The sequence below is a fragment of the Crinia signifera genome, chromosome 1, assembly GCF_055691185.1.
Source record: "Crinia signifera chromosome 1, ASM5569118v1, whole genome shotgun sequence".
Classification (NCBI taxonomy): Eukaryota; Metazoa; Chordata; class Amphibia; order Anura; family Myobatrachidae; genus Crinia; species Crinia signifera.
This window is the reverse complement of record NC_139217.1, coordinates 413375279-413391663: the sequence shown is the minus strand read 5'-3', so window position 1 is coordinate 413391663 and position 16385 is coordinate 413375279. Positions and strand designations below refer to the sequence as shown.

At 43.0% G+C, this 16385-nt stretch overlaps 1 protein-coding gene across 4 annotated transcripts in view; it reads left to right on the top strand.

Moving 5' to 3' along the window:
• ADGRV1 (adhesion G protein-coupled receptor V1) overlaps positions 1-16385 on the top strand; it is a 461586-nt gene that overhangs the window by 142502 nt on the left and 302699 nt on the right. For all 4 annotated transcript variants that reach the window (XM_083151800.1, XM_083151798.1, XM_083151797.1 and 1 more), the window contains 4 exons: positions 962-1206; positions 1521-1702; positions 8354-9165; positions 15857-16066. In XM_083151800.1, the coding sequence (XP_083007926.1) occupies positions 962-1206; positions 1521-1702; positions 8354-9165; positions 15857-16066 (1449 nt within the window). The remainder of the gene's footprint in view (positions 1-961; positions 1207-1520; positions 1703-8353; positions 9166-15856; positions 16067-16385) is intronic.

The following is a 16385-nucleotide window of genomic DNA, read 5'->3' as shown; positions in this document are numbered from 1 at the left end:
CAGGGACACATGCGATTCATTACAACAAATTGTGAAGGATCGCATGCGTCCCTGCCGCCCGGGAAGGTTTCGGGTGGCTCACAAGACATTGTAGAAGTGTATGGCCACCTTTAGACGCAAGCGTTAGGTCAACAGGAGCGTGGTTGAAAGTCACATGGCCAACATCAGTTTTTCACATTTTGGTAGCGGCTATGATGACATAGGTCAACGTGGACACTGTATAAGTGCACAGTGTCCCCTCACATGGCTCGCTGTGCTTCAGACACGATGCCTCGTTATGCTTGGCACACTATTATAATCTAACTCTATGTCCACTTGGATAATAAAGTATGAACCAAGTCGACCTGTACCAAAGAGAGGTGAAAAACCAATGTCAACCATGTGACTGACGACTATGCTCGTGTTGACCTAACACTTGCGTATAACTTTCGTTACTGTAACAGACGTTGTTGACTATATTTAGGCATATAATTAGACGCGTACGACTAAGCTTGGTTGACTATAACATGCTCGATCTAGACACATCGATCTGTTGATCCGGATACAATGTTGCTATACCTGACTCTCTTTGCTAGCAGTTGTTCTCTGGTCTTTCTGGTCTGGTGTGCTGACTGAGTGCTCAGATCCACACATGCACACACACATAGCAGACTTGATAGGAGAAGCAGCTGCCACTAGGCATGCACAGCCGCTCCGTTTTGTCACTTACATGCAGTTACGGCTCCAGAGGTGGGGCTGCTGCACAGACGCTGCACAGACAAGAATTCAAATACAGGAGCCCCACCAACTTCCACCCCAAACGCTTCCAAACATCAAGTTGCCATGTCTCACAGGCAGTTAGTGTGGCTCCCATATTTAAATTTTGGAATATGCTGCAGCCTCACCTCTGGAGCCGCCACTGTTTACATGTATACTGAATGTTGTGGCCACAGCTCTAAAATAACCCAGCTTTGAATGTCAGTTTTCCAGGTGACGTCTGTAACTGTTGATGAGCCTGAATCTAATTCTTTTAATGTAAATCTGCCAATACTTCGCAATGCTGGGACTCTTGGCAATGTCGTTGTTCAGTGGGTCGCTACAGTTGATGGGCAACTTGCCTCTGATGACCTCCGAGTTGCATCCGGGAATATCAGTTTTGCCCCTGGGGAAACTGTTCGGACTCTGTTATTAGAAATCATGGCTGACAGCATTCCCGAGATTGACGAGGTAACAAAAATGACCAATGCATTTAGGGGATGGATATATTTAATCTTGAAAATGTGACTTTCAAAGGTGTTAAATGTATGTTTGGAAAGGGGGCTGTATATCTAATATGACATGGCTGCACTGTTACTGTTATATGTTTCCATCATATAGATGGTATAATGGTTAGCATTACATGTTCATAGTATTGAGAAAAATACTATTTGGTTGTAATTCCTATTAATTTACTATTTCCACTTAAAATGTTTCACTCTACTTTGTCATTACTGTTTTAAATAATGTTCACAAAAGTCACAGTATTTTATGTCTCCCCACAGACCTTTATAATACAACTTACCGGAGCCTCCCATGGAGGTAACATTGGACCCGAAGGAATAGCCAAAATGATAGTACCAGCTAATGACAATCCCTACGGAACTATTTCATTCTATCGCACTGTGTATAGGATTCAGGAGCCACTGGAAAAGAGTTCCCTTGCAAATATCACAATCAGACGGAGGTCTGTTTTACTGATAATCATGAGTACAAAAATATAGTGTTTTAAATGGAAAATATCATTTCCTCTACCTCCCCATGGCAGCCACTACTGGGTTAAGTCCGTCAGGGTAGTATCTGGAAAGGAAACATAAAACAAAACCGGACACTGGGTCCTATATAAGCCCCTCCCCCAGAATCCACAGTGTCTTTTTTTTCCTTTCCAGGGTAGTTAGGCAGCTTACCCTGATAGAGACTCTCTCCGCTGCCTAGAGCAGTTGGGGTTTGAGATTATATAAGGAAGAGGAAAAGGTCTCCGCTGCCGAGCGCAGTTAGGGGTTACCTTACAGGTCTGTTGAAATCGGGTTCCGAATAACGGGAGCCGGACATCGCGTGGAGAACACCAGCGGTGTATGCCGCGGGGAGACAGGACGCCGGCCGCGTCAGGAGCGGGCTGGCTGGGTGAGGATACAGGCGCACAGAGGAGTGACGACAGCGTGCAAGGCTGCGCCGGCTACGTGCACAGGCGCGCCGGCCGCGTGCACAGGCGCGCCGGCCGCGTGCACAGGCGCGCCGGCCGCGCACTGGCCACGTGCACACCCGGCGACAGGATGGGCGCATAATCTATGACGCGGCAGAGGAGGCGCGACGGCGCTGATGTGTGTGGGATGCCGCAGCTGAGGCATCAATATAAGAAAAGCGTGGCAGCAGCGGGTGCCTGCAGCATTCAACGCTGGGACTCTGTGGATACAGAAACGCTCAACAGACCTGGTAGGACTCCTAAGATCAGCTTGCTGTAGGAGTATTTTTCATTATGCAATATACTAATTACATGTATATGTTAGCTACAGGCTACTTGGCAAAAAGCATAATGGAGGAAGAGAAAAAATTAAGAAAATCAGGGTAAGCTGGGATCTAAAAAAGCGGAATATATGTATGAGGAAAATATATATATAGTTGGATAATGGTGTACCATGTATTCTAGATCTGACACAAGTAAAGATAAGCTGGAGAAAGCTAAGCATAAGAAACATCATGCGTCAAAGTGTACCTTGTGTGACAAACCACTGTCAGAAAAGTGCATGGGATCCACCTGTGAGAAGTGCAAACAAACTCAACAAACAGGGTCGCCACATATGACAGAATTAGTGGCTAGAATTAAAGCGGCATTGGCCGATACATTCGTAACTAAGGAAGACATGATAAAAATGTCGTCAAAGAGAAGCAGAGCTGTGGTGTCTGATGATTCAGATGAGGCAGGGGAAGGTCCAAGTGTGAGAGAAACGGAATTGGAAGAGGGAGAAGTGAGCCAGGATAAATCCGAGGCAGACTTCAACCCGGTATTATTAGAGAATTTATTGATACTGATAAACAAATCTCTAAATATTGAAGAGACACAAGAGGAGGAAAGACTCCAGGATTTGCTTTTTCGTGATAAAAAGAAAAAAGCAAAAGTGTTTCCTTTATCAAAAACACTGAAGGAATTAGTGGAGGAAGAATGGAAAGAAAGAAAGACAAGAAAGTGGCTGTACCGATAAAAATATCGAAGATGTATCCCTTCGAGGTAGAAGAAATACGCAATTGGGAGGAGGCTCCGAAGGTGGATGCGGCCATTGCTCGGATCTCCAGAAAAACCACGCTACCGCTAGAAGACGCTAATATCTTCAAAGAATCAATGGAGCGGAATATTGAGATCAGTCTCAGAAAACAACATGCCACATCAGGGGCAACAATGAAAGCATCCTCAGCTATGGCTGTAACAGCTAGAGTGTTGAGATCATGGTGCCAGGACCTTGAGTCAGACACACTTGACGGGATCAAAAGGTCTGAATTGATAAAGATTATTCAGAACATTCAAGTGGCTGTAGAATTCTTATGCGAGGCATTTACTAGACGTAGTCAAGTTGGCAGCAAGAACCAGTGCCACTAATACAGTAGCCAGACGAGCTTTATGGCTGAAGCCTTGGTCAGCTGACACACAATCCAAACAAAAATTATTATCATTACCGTTTCAAGGCCAATATTTATTTGGCAGCAAGTTGGACGAGATAATTACAAAACTCTCCGGGGGAAAGTCCGTCTGGCTGCCTCAAGATAAGCCAAAAAGAGGTATACCGGGAAGATATTATAGATATCAACCAGCGGAATATAAAGAAGCCAGGACCTATAGGCCAGGGAGAAATTTTAGAAGATCATGGTCAACTAATAGAAGTTTTTTTCGTGGCCAAAGAGGGGGAAGATATCCCTTCAGGCAGTCAAACCAATGACGCCAGGCGGACAGTCGGGGGCAGACTAAAAAAATTTGGACAAACATGGGCTCAATCGATAGAAGACGATTGGGTGTTAGAAATTATTATGACAGGATACAAAATAGAATTTGTAGCATATCCAGGACATTGGAGAACAGAGTCCCCGATTCCACGGAATCCAATAGAAAGAGAAGCACTCTTCTCAAGCAGAACATGATCAACCAAAAAGTGGTCACAGCGGTACCAAGGAATCAGGAGATGCAAGGCTGGCATTCCAGGTTCTTTGTGGTACAGAAAATATCCGGAGGATTCAGGACAATTCTGGACTTGAGAAGACTAAATGCTTACGTATCCATAAGAAAATTCAAGATGGAGTCATTAAGGACTATATTGCCAGATATAAAAAAAGGAACCTATCTCTCAACGATAGATCTACAGGACGCCTACTTGCATATTCCCATATGCGAAAAACATCACAAATTTCTCAGGTTCAGACTAGCAGGAGTAACCTACCAATTTGTTGCCCTTCCCTTCGGGTTGGCCACTTCACCCCGCACATTTACAAAAGTGTTAATCGTATTAATCGCCAATCTAAGAAAACAAGGAGTCACATTGTGGCCATACCTAGACGACATCTTGATCATGGCAAAATCGGAAAAGGAGGCTATAAGCCACACTGTAAAAGTCAAACATTATCTGGAAGATCATGGATGGATAGTGAACGTAGAAAAGAGCCATTTGGAGCCATCTCAATCAGTGAGATATTTAGGCGTAGAAATAAACACTCAGTCTATGACAATAAAACTGACCCCGGAAAGAAGGGAGAAATTAAGAAAAGCTGTACTCAGACTATATGGAAAAAGAACGACTTCATCAGGAGCGTGCATGTCAACACTAGGGCTAATGTCAGCAGCCCTAGATGCGGTGCCATGGGGAAGATTTCACATGAGAGCATTTCAAATGTGTTTCATTACCCAATGGGACGGCAATGGAAGAAACAAGGAACAGCTAATTACGCTGTCAAAAGGAGCCTGGCAGAGTCTGGAGTGGTGGTCTCAGGAAGCGAGACTGGTAGATGGAAGAAAGTTTCTGACATCCAATCAGGTGATTGTAACAACGGACGCCAGTCAGACAGGCTGGGGAGCAATTTGCGGAGACAAGATAGCCCAACTGACCTGGACAGAATCCTTAAGCAAAAGTCACTCCAACATCCGGGAGCTAAGAGCCGTGTTCATGGCATGCAAACAATTACAAAATCAATTAACAGGAAGAGATGTAATGATAAGATCCGACAATCAAACTGTCGTATCATACATAAACAAACAAGGAGGAACAAAAAGTCAAACACTGATGTTGGAAGCAAGAAAATTATTCTTATGGGCAGAAACCCAAATAAACAGCCTAGCAGCAGTGTTCGTGGCAGGAAAAAACAACCTACAAACAGACAGCCTCAGCAGGTATCAAGTATTGCCAGGAGAGTGGGAGCTGTCGACAGAAATGTTCCTGACAATAGCTCGAAGGTGGGGGATGCCCCAAATAGATCTAATGGCCACAAGAAAAAATGCGAAAGTGGAAAGATTTTTCTCAAGACACTGGGAACCAGGCTCAGAACAAGCCGACGCATTAACAGCAGAATGGACGGCAGAACTGGTGTACGTATTTCCCCCTTTTCCCATAATAGCACGGTTATTGAGAAAAATACAACAGGAGGAGGCGACAGTGATAGCCATAATACCGTTCTGGCCAAGAAGGCCGTGGTTCGCCAACCTGAGGAGAATGGCAGTGGCAGAGCCATGGAGATTACCCAACAACAACAACTTGATAGGACAGGGCAAGTTATGGCGGATACAACCGTCCGACTGGAAGCTGACGGCCTGGCTGCTGAGACGAGAACATTGAAAGATAAAGGGTTCTCAAACAAAGTGATAAATACCTTATTAAAAGCCAGGAAGAGATCAACATCGAAAACATATCACAACATTTGGAAAAAATTTGTGTATTTTTGTAAAGCAGGCAGAAAAAGGCCGGACAGTACAGCTACGGTGCTAGAATTCCTACAAACAGGGTTAGACCGTAAGCTATCAACTAGTACGATTAAAGTACAAGTGTCAGCCATATCGGCAATGTTGGACGTAAAACTAGCCGAAGACAAATACATACAGAGATTCATACAAGCGGCTAAAAGAATAAAACCATCGTTTCACAGCCCATTAGCCCCGTGGGACCTTAATCTGGTACTCAATACAATGGTGGAAGCTCCATTTGAACCAATGGAGGAAGTTTCGCTGAAGTGGCTAACTATTAAAGTAGTGTTCTTGGTGGCAATAACATCGGCCAGAAGAGTATCTGAAATACAAGCACTGTGGGCACGGCAGCCATTCTTAAACTATTTCAAAGAAAAAGTAGTACTAAGGACCAACCCACAGTTTTTACCAAAAGTCGTCTCATCTTTCCACATAAATCAAGAGATCGTTCTCCCATCCTTCTGTGCGAACCCAGCTAACCACAAAGAAGAAAGACTGCATAAACTAGACGTGGTAAGGGCACTAAGAATATACCTGAATAGGACAAAAGATTATAGAAAATCGGAGAGGCTCTTTATTTTAACAGAGGGAAAAAATAAAGGTCAGGGAGCTAGTAAAACAACTATCTCAAGATGGATAAAATCGTGTATCTTAGAAGCTTATAAAATAAGAAATCGGCAACCGCCGTTGGGGCTGAAAGCACATTCAACGCGGGGTATGTCAACCTCGTGGGCAGAAAAGGAGACGGCATCAGTAGAGGAACTGTGCAAAGCGGCATGCTGGTCGTCTCTGCACACGTTTACAAAACATTATAGAATGGATATTACTGCATCAGCCGACGCAAAATTCGGGAGGAAGGTCCTGAGTGCGGTAATCTAAAAAAAAAAATATATATATATATATATATATATATATATATATATAGGTAGGTTGAAGATAGCGGCACTCACTCGGCTTCCACAAATAAATTCACAACCAGTCAGGTCAAAGTGTCAGATAACGTTTCGGAGTATCAGTCCTTTATCAAATCAGAAGCAATTATATATAATTGTTATGGAGGTGAGTTAACCTCTTTCTTATTTCTTATTTCTATTCTTTATGTTCCCACCCCATAGAATACTGCTTGGGTATGACCCAGTAGTGGCTGCCATGGGGAGGTAGAGGAAAGAACAGATTCCTACCTGTTAATATGCTTTCCTCTACTCCACCATGGCAGCATTTTTCCCACCTCTATGAAAGTAATTTGATGGTGTAAGCTGTATAACAAAGACACTGTGGATTCTGGGGGAGGGGCTTATATAGGACCCAGTGTCCGGTTTTGTTTTATGTTTCCTTTCCAGATACTACCCTGACGGACTTAACCCAGTAGTGGCTGCCATGGTGGAGTAGAGGAAAGCATATTAACAGGTAGGAATCTGTTCTTTCTAGAAAAGTCCTTCACAGAATTATTGTATATATATATAAAAAAAAATTATACTAAGCAACTGATTCAGAGGTGAAAGCAGCTGAGGCTATTGCAGGTATCCCGTCTGCATCTTGATGTATGTGCTTCCCGTGTATACATCCGCAGCACGGACGGTGTAATGGTTAGCATCAGCTGAGGTCATGGGTTTAATACCCACCATGGCCCTAACTGTGCAGAGTTTGTATATTCTCCTCGTACTTGCGTGGGTTTACTCCGGGTACTCCGGTTTCCACCCACAATCCAAAAATATACTGGTAGGCTAATTGGCTTCCAACAAAATTAACCCTAGAATGTCTGTGTGTGCGTGTACATGTGGTAGGGAATACAGATTGAAAGCTCCACTGGGGCCGGGACTGATGTAAATGTTCAAATATTCTCTGTAAAGCGTTGCAGAATATGTTTGCGCTATATAAGAAACTGCTAATAAATAAATAAATAAATTCCAATATGCAAGGACTGATACATCCACTCACTGTCAGGGTCCATAGACACTGAAATACCCATTACTGTAGTTCAGGTTTAGATGAACCAAAAAATGTGCCCTATGGCAGGTGCAGTTTCTATGTCAGAGTATGACCTACTGTCAGAAATTGACTGTGGGCCTAATTTATATTTTTTTATGCAAAACGAATGGTTTGCAATGTATAAAAATACTAATACTTGAAACTTGTGCACTGGCTCTTCCCATACTCCCCTTTTCCCCACCTCATACAGAAAGAATGGTACCAGCTAAATTGCCTCCTTTGCATTCTTTTTTTCCCCATTGGCCATGCTGAAAATATTGTAAAATAATTCTGAGAAATACCATAAATAGTATTTTTTTTTATCTTGTATTTATACAAATATATATTGACTTGTCTTTCCATGGTTACACTTGTGATTCTCATGAAGTTTGCTATAATTTATGCTTTACATTCCTCTGTGGCATTTCTCTTCAGTGCAGGACGTTTCGGCCGCTTGCAGGTATTATACAGCACCACCGAGATCGATGTGGTTGACCTTGCGGTTAAAAGCGGCCAGGACATGTTGGCTTACTTCGAACATCCGCTACCAGGAGTACCTTTGATGTCTTCAAGGACTACAGTGAATGTTTCCTTAGCAGGAGACCCCCTCCAGTCCTGTTCCATTCTATGCCTGAGAAATCAAGTATGTGTCGCTTTCACGTATAGCAACGCCTCCGGCATTCCTCAGTGTTTCTGGGTGACAACGCTGCCAGCTCAACTGACCAACAACACACAGTTCAGGACATATAGGAAAAACAGCACCAATGTGTCCTTGCTGTTTAGCACACAGGCCACGGCTGGGAGTGATTATGAAACCGTGTCAGGGCAGTGGTTCACAATGCAGGAAGGAGAAGAGTTTGCAAATCTGACAGTCTCTATACTACCTGACAGTCTTCCAGAATTGGATGAGCGATTCATTGTGTCACTTCTTCAAGTCAGACTGCAAAACATTTCAACCAGCACAAAGAATGAGCCAGTGATCAGCCAGCCAAACACATCGGTGGTGGTTATAATGATGAATGGAGATGCTTTTGGGGTGTTTGTTATTTACATCCAAAGTCCCAATGCAACGGAGGGAGGTCACCGTGTGGAGGTGCAGGAACAACCACAGTCCAAGCTCCAGCTGGCGATAGAACGCCTGGAAGGAAGTCTGGGACAAGTGACAGTGGAATGGAGCATCACTGGGGGAACAGCTTCCAGAAATATTGATTTTACAGCTGATGATGGAGTGCTAGTATTTGCTGAAGGTACATGTTACACTCTGTACATATGACGAGATCCAAGCTTTTAATAGTTCTTTGAATGAAATGAGACATCTTCACTTTGGACAAATCATCTATATATATGTCTAGTGTCCGTGAGTCTTCGAAACACTGCCATCTGCTGGCAGAGAGTGAAACTACATTTCTTTCTCACACATGCACGAACACAGAAGGTAGCAGTTTAGCTTTCAAAGCTTTTGCTTCGAGCGGGCTTACTAGTTTAAATATATATATATATATGGTTTATATTCTTTATCATTTGTACAGGATATGTTACAGAGTACTTTTTTAATTTTCCCTACTGTATTTACAGTAATGGATTAGTCAAGGGGCCAATACATCTGCAATTAAATGGATCAGTTCCCTGTTTTACCAATGACTGGATCAGATCAGTTATAAAATCAAACATGTTGGAAATCGTCAATTCACTGATTTAAAAGTTATTGAAATCTTAAATACTTAACAAGGGTTATTCTGGTTCACCCACAAACGCAAATTCCTTCTCAAATGGACAAAACCATGTGCACTGCAGGGGGGCAGATGTAACTTGTGCCGAGAAATTTAGATTTGGGTGAGTTATTTTCTTTCTATGCAGGGAAAGTACTGACTGCTTTATTTTTACACTGCAAGATAGATCGCATGTTGAAGTAAAACCCCACCTAAATCTAACTCTCTCTGCACATGTTACATCTACCCCACCTGCAGTGCACATGGTTTTGTCCATTTGAGAAGGATATTTTAAGGAGGACAGAAAAGAGTGCCTTTTCTTGGTGCACCTAGAGAAATAATACTTAGTAAAACATCACTTTTATTGAGTTCATTTAAAATAGTTGCGAAGATATAAAAAGGACTGGACAACACGTAAGACAACAAATAGTGATTTTTAAAAAGGATAAGAATCCTCACCTAGCGGGACCCCACTACCCGTTATCACCGTTATTATTTATAATAGATATGGTGTGGCACGGAAGACTTGTTTATATTACCAAAGTCATGTAATGTGGATAAGTCAGGTTTGTAACTTTATCATATACAATGTATCACAATAGTCCTGAGGCTCACTTAGTGCAGCCACCAGCACGCGCTTGAACACGGATGTGATGCCGTTTCAGCGCTGCTGTTAGGCTTGCTGGAGCCAGTAGTTCCACAACCTGCGTTCCAACCGCAGAGCTGAGTCTGAGGTGTGCCTGTGTGCACTCCCTCGCTCATGTGGATCTAGAACAGGCAGGGACACACACGGCTCTGGCGCCAGAGACCGTGTCAGTGTACTGATTGGGGACCGTGTCCAACGGAAACCCCAATGTAGCCAACAACAAATATATATACAGTTTGTAAGTGGGGAGGGGAAAGTGGGGTATTAGACACACTAGGTGTGTAGTTAGTCGAGCGTACGCTTTCGCAAAAAAGCTTCCTCAGGACCCCACTTACAAACTGTATATATATTTGTTGTTGGCTACATTGGGGTTTCCGTTGGACACGGTCCCCAATCAGTACACTGACACGGTCTCTGGCGCCAGAGCCGTGTGTGTCCCTGCCTGTTCTAGATCCACATGAGCGAGGGAGTGCACACAGGCACACCTCAGACTCAGCTCTGCGGTTGGAACGCAGGTTGTGGAACTACTGGCTCCAGCAAGCCTAACAGCAGCGCTGAAACGGCATCACATCCGTGTTCAAGTGCGTGCTGGTGGCTGCACTAAGTGAGCCTCAGGACTATTGTGATACATTGTATATGATAAAGTTACAAACCTGACTTATCCACATTACATGACTTTGGTAATATAAACAAGTCTTCCGTGCCACACCATATCTATTATAAATAATAACGGTGATAACGGGTAGTGGGGTCCCGCTAGGTGAGGATTCTTATCCTTTTTAAAAATCACTATTTGTTGTCTTACGTGTTGTCCAGTCCTTTTTATATCTTCGCAACTATTTTAAATGAACTCAATAAAAGTGATGTTTTACTAAGTATTATTTCTCTAGGTGCACCAAGAAAAGGCACTCTTTTCTGTCCTCCTTAAAATATCCTGTCTGTGCCTCTGGTAGCACACCCTCGCATTTACATATATCCAATTAATCAATTATGCTATGAGGGTCCACCCGTTTGTTACAATAAATCTACCTCTGTGCGACTGACAAACCTTTCTCTAAACGTTCTACCATTTGAGAAGGAATTTGCCTTTGCGAGTGAACCAGAATACGGGCCTACATGTAGATTATAGAAAATCCTGCTGGTATGCAACTCACCTAAATGACAGGAACAATACTGATGTACTAATGTGTGATCAATTCAAATGTGCAGATACAAGGTGAATAATCTCCAAAGTACTACATTTATATCATGTCCCCTCTCCATTAACATAACACACATATTTTTTACACAGATCACAGGAAAGCATTACTGCAAGAAAAGCATACATTTGTATGTCATATGCTCTTTAAATTTAAATGTAGGTTATACAAAATAAGAATACATATTATTCATGGCACAAATTTATTTATTTATTTACAGTTTCTTATATAACGCAGCATACTCTGTTGCGCTTTACAATTGGAAACAGTAGGTTGACTGCTACTAAACAGACCTGAAGATTTAGATCAGATGACTTTACAGCAAATAATGCGTACGGTACCATAAGACACTACAGGTTTCCAAAGTGGGTGTGCCTCTCTCCCCACCATGAAAACACAATTATAATTTGCCCCAGGATACATAAATAAACCCCCACAGATTGGGATGAGAATACTGATAATGGTATCGCTTCCGAAATTGGGACTATTCTGCCAAATGTGAAACATACGGGAGCTATGGGGGCAGTACATACAAATTAATCAAGTGTCCTATCAAGAAATGTAATTCAAGGAAAATCCAGAATTCTGCATAATACAACCCATTATCCATATCCAGAGCTGGAATCAGCCAATAGTCATATCCACATGAAATGAGGCACAATCAGTAAGGCGCTGATAGCGTCATGTGACACAGTAACCTCAAACCTGTGTTTGAGGGGATTCGGTATGGAATCCAGGCGGTCGGAATCCTGGCGTTCAAAATCCTGACCGCCGAAATCCCGACAAGGGGGATACGTGGATGGACCCCCCTTGCGGGCTCGCTGCGCTCGCCACGCAGCAGACCCGGTGCCTCGCTATGCTTGGCACGCTAATTTATTCTCCCTCAATGGGTGTCGTGGACACCCACGGAGGGAGAAAGTTTCGGGATTCCAGCATCGGGTTTTTGAACACCGGGATTCCGACCACCGGGAAATTTACCGCATCCCGTTTGAGGTTTGGTGTGTTTGGGGTTTCTTTTTAAATGTGACCTAATTTACATTCTTCCAGATTTTAGCTATGCCAGAAGTGTGTTATTAAATAGCAATATAGAAGTACTGTTATTTACCCAGACAGATATATAACTGGAATTGGTACTTGTTTCCTAGCACGGCGCCCACGATATTCAGTTGTATGGCATCTTATGCATTGTATCGCATCGCATGCCATATGCGATGCGATTTTAAATTGTATAAGCACCCTAATGGTTTTTTTTCAATGTTAAATGGCCCCGCTATACGATTTTTAAATGTATAAGCACCCCAATGGGTGCTTACAATGTTAAATGCACCCCCACGCCACCCCCACTATCAACGCCAACCCGAAGCGTGGCGAGCAGCGGCGGAACGCGTCCTCTAACCTTTTCATACCCCCATTATCCACATCGGCGTGGAGTTGATTTTATATAGTGTGGCGAACGCAGCGAGCCACCAAGCCCGAAGGGTGGCGAGGGGCGCGTATTACTTTACATGTATTCCGCTGCCCCTCACGGGGCTCGCTGCGCTCGCCACGCTTCGGGCTCAGTGGCTCACTGCGCTCGCCACACTATCTAAAATCAACTCCATGCCGACGTGGATGGTGGGGGTAGGAAAAGGTCGGAGGACGCGTACCGCCGCCCCTCGCCACGCTTCGGGTTGGCGTTAAGAGTGGGGGTGGCGTGGGGGTGCTTTTAACATTGTAAGCACCCATTACGGTGCTTATACAATTAATAATCTTATAGGAGGACCATTAACATTGAAAAAACCCATTAGGGTACTTATACAATTTTAAATCGTATACCATTGTATATGGCATACAATGCGATGGTATACAATTTAAAATTGTATAACATCGGCTAACATCGCACAACATCACATCACATCGCATCGCATACCATTGTATGCCTTAGGTATACGATGCGATGGGCGCCGTGCTAGGAAACAAGTACCCTGGAATTAATACAGCAATAAACTATAGGAAATTACTGTAATTATAGTGTAACATTAAACAAATAAGAGAACAACGAACTGGAGACTATGCAGAATGAGGAGCAAAAGATCTCACTTATCTCAGGAACAGAAATGACAAACATCTAGATCAGGGGTCCTCAAACTATTTTGCTCTGGGACCCCATCAGACAATAAAAATAAATACAGGACCCCAGCAAGTTACTGCAGAAGGTCATCCATACCCTCCAACATCTGAGGGGCAGAAATCGGTACACAATTGTAAAGGGGCGTGACCACTGGGGGGGGGGGGGCGTGGTCACGCCTCCTTTCCTAAACTTTCAATGGTACCGTTGGAGGGTATGTAGAGGATGAGGCGATTTAAAATAATATTATTGAATAAGTGCAGCCACCTTACTTAACTTGCTGCAGTGTAGTGAGTGCTTCAGGCTCTGACATCGGATGATCCGATCCCCCCGTCACGAGCTGGCCACTGCAACCGCATGCTGAGCTGCTCATTCTCAGGCAGCTTCAAGTTTGCGCCCAGAAAGACGTCACTTAGAATGCGGAGGGGGCTGACAGACCTTTCCCTTGAGTGCGCCGGGTCCGCGGTGCTGGCGCATGATGTTATGACGACTGGGACCGGCCCGCAATGCTCTTCTGGGAACGGGTGCAGGGCCAGGGGAGAGCGGTGCAACAATGTCTGACACCAAGCGGAGCCCGGAGCCAGGAGGAGGACTGAGTCAGGACAAATTGTGGAGCCAAGCCAAATAAATCGGTACATTCGGTGCAATATTTAATTGCCGGTACAGACCGTTAAAAAACGGTACTGTACCGGCATATTCGGTACAGTTGGAGGGTATGGGTCATCACATCACATGTGTAGTCAGCAGACAGCACATACATGCCAGCATTGTGGAGGCACAAAATGATGGGAGGAGTCTAAAATAACAGACAATTCAACAGATTTTTCAGACTCCTTGAATCACTGAGATTAGAAAAGTCATCAGCCTGATGGTCCCTGAGAAGCTCGGGACCCACTTTGGGGTCAGGACCCACAGTTTGAGAACCGCTGATCTAGATAGGCAGAATGAGCATAAATCTATGTGACCTTATAAGTATAACTGCGCCATCTAGTGTCCATCACCCAATTGCATGTCATGCCAATTTAAGAAGGCACATCTTGATAAATGATAGTATACCAAGCATTGTATGTGTAATGTTAGTAATTACTTAGTCGATTAGGTTTTCATATAATCCACCATGGCAAGTAGTTAATTGGTTTTGACAAAGAGTTTCTATTAGATTACTTTAATAAAAGAGTTTAACCATTTTACTACAATATTTATTACAAGGGTCTTTTCTACTATATACTGTATTACTGGTCATAAATCATATACTAATGAATGGGTCTATTATTTCTAGATTTATCACGGGGTATTATACATTATTTCCACTGCCAAAACTCATATGGGTATATTTACTAAGATGGGAGTTCTATTGAAGATGGGATGTTGCCCATAGCAACCAATCAATATATGTGCCTAGCTGGTTCCGTTAATAGATCTACAGTGTCTAGATAGACTGTCAGTAGGTCTACCACAAAGTGTTGACAATAAAAACTCATGTCAACCTTTTCATGTGTCTACCTTTTCCATTTCGACATTTTCAACCTATCGATATTTTGACCATGTCGACCTCTGGCATGTCTATCTATTGCATGTCGACCTTTTGATCATGTCGACTTTTTGCATGTCAACCTTTTGGGGTAGACCTACTGATTGTCTATCTAGACACTGTGGGTGAAATTTAACAGGATGAGAGATTCAGATCAGATTTGTTAAGAAATCTCCAGTTTTTTTTTTTTTTTAAGCAGCAATCATTTACACTGCAAATCCAGTTAGATTTTGCAATGTAAATGATTGCCGCTTTAAAAAAAACCAAAAACCTGGCGATTTCTTACCAAATCTCTCACTTTCTGAATCTCTCATCCTATTAAATGGTCACCCTGTCTATCTAATAATCCGCACCTGTTCTAACGATCACCCCACCACCACTGCTTGGTTGGTGCTGCAGCAATGGTTGCAGCCGCGGCTTCATATAACCATTTAATGAAATGTCAATGAGAATAATAGTAGCATGTAGGACATCATGGGCGCTCTGCACATGTGACTATGTGATGTAGTGCTGCTTTTTTCTGCCTGTGACATTATATAAACTTTATTTCTATATTGAATTATACAAGCTAATTATAAGAAAATACAAAAACTGTGTATTTTTCCTATAATTTTTTTGTCACATACAATATGTTTAGGCTTTGTTTTATTTAATTGTGAAGTACTTATGCTTCATCATTTGCCCTAATTATCCTGCTTATCACTTCATCTAAGATTATATTTGATGTAAATGTGCTTGTTTGACAGGTGAAACACGTAAAGTGGTGACATTGATGATACTGGATGACTCAGATCCTGAGGATAATGAAAGTATTGTAATCGGACTCACACAGACTGAAGGAGGAAGCCGCATACTTCCTAGTGCCAGCGCTGTTACTATAGTCATTCTGGCTAATGATAATGTTGCCGGCCTGATTGGTTTTCACAGAGCCTCAAGATCATTGATTGGTCGAGAAGGTGGGTACCTTCTTTCCAATATCCTATTGCTCATCTATGTTTAATTTATGTAATTTATTATTATCCTGGTTGAAGTTCTAATGAAGTACTTTAAAGTGCAAACAGTCTTATTTTTAAATAAACCATTAATCGTAACTACTCTCAATTTGGTGGGACTCTCTCGCTGTCCTGATCTGGCCACCAGGATCAATCTTGGGCAAATGCAGACCCTTTCATAGAGCCAAGTTACGCACCTGCTCTTTAATCATCCTGACCTTTAATCTGGTGATGTTATAAAAGACTGGCACCTCAAGAAAAACAAAGTAAACTGTACATGGTA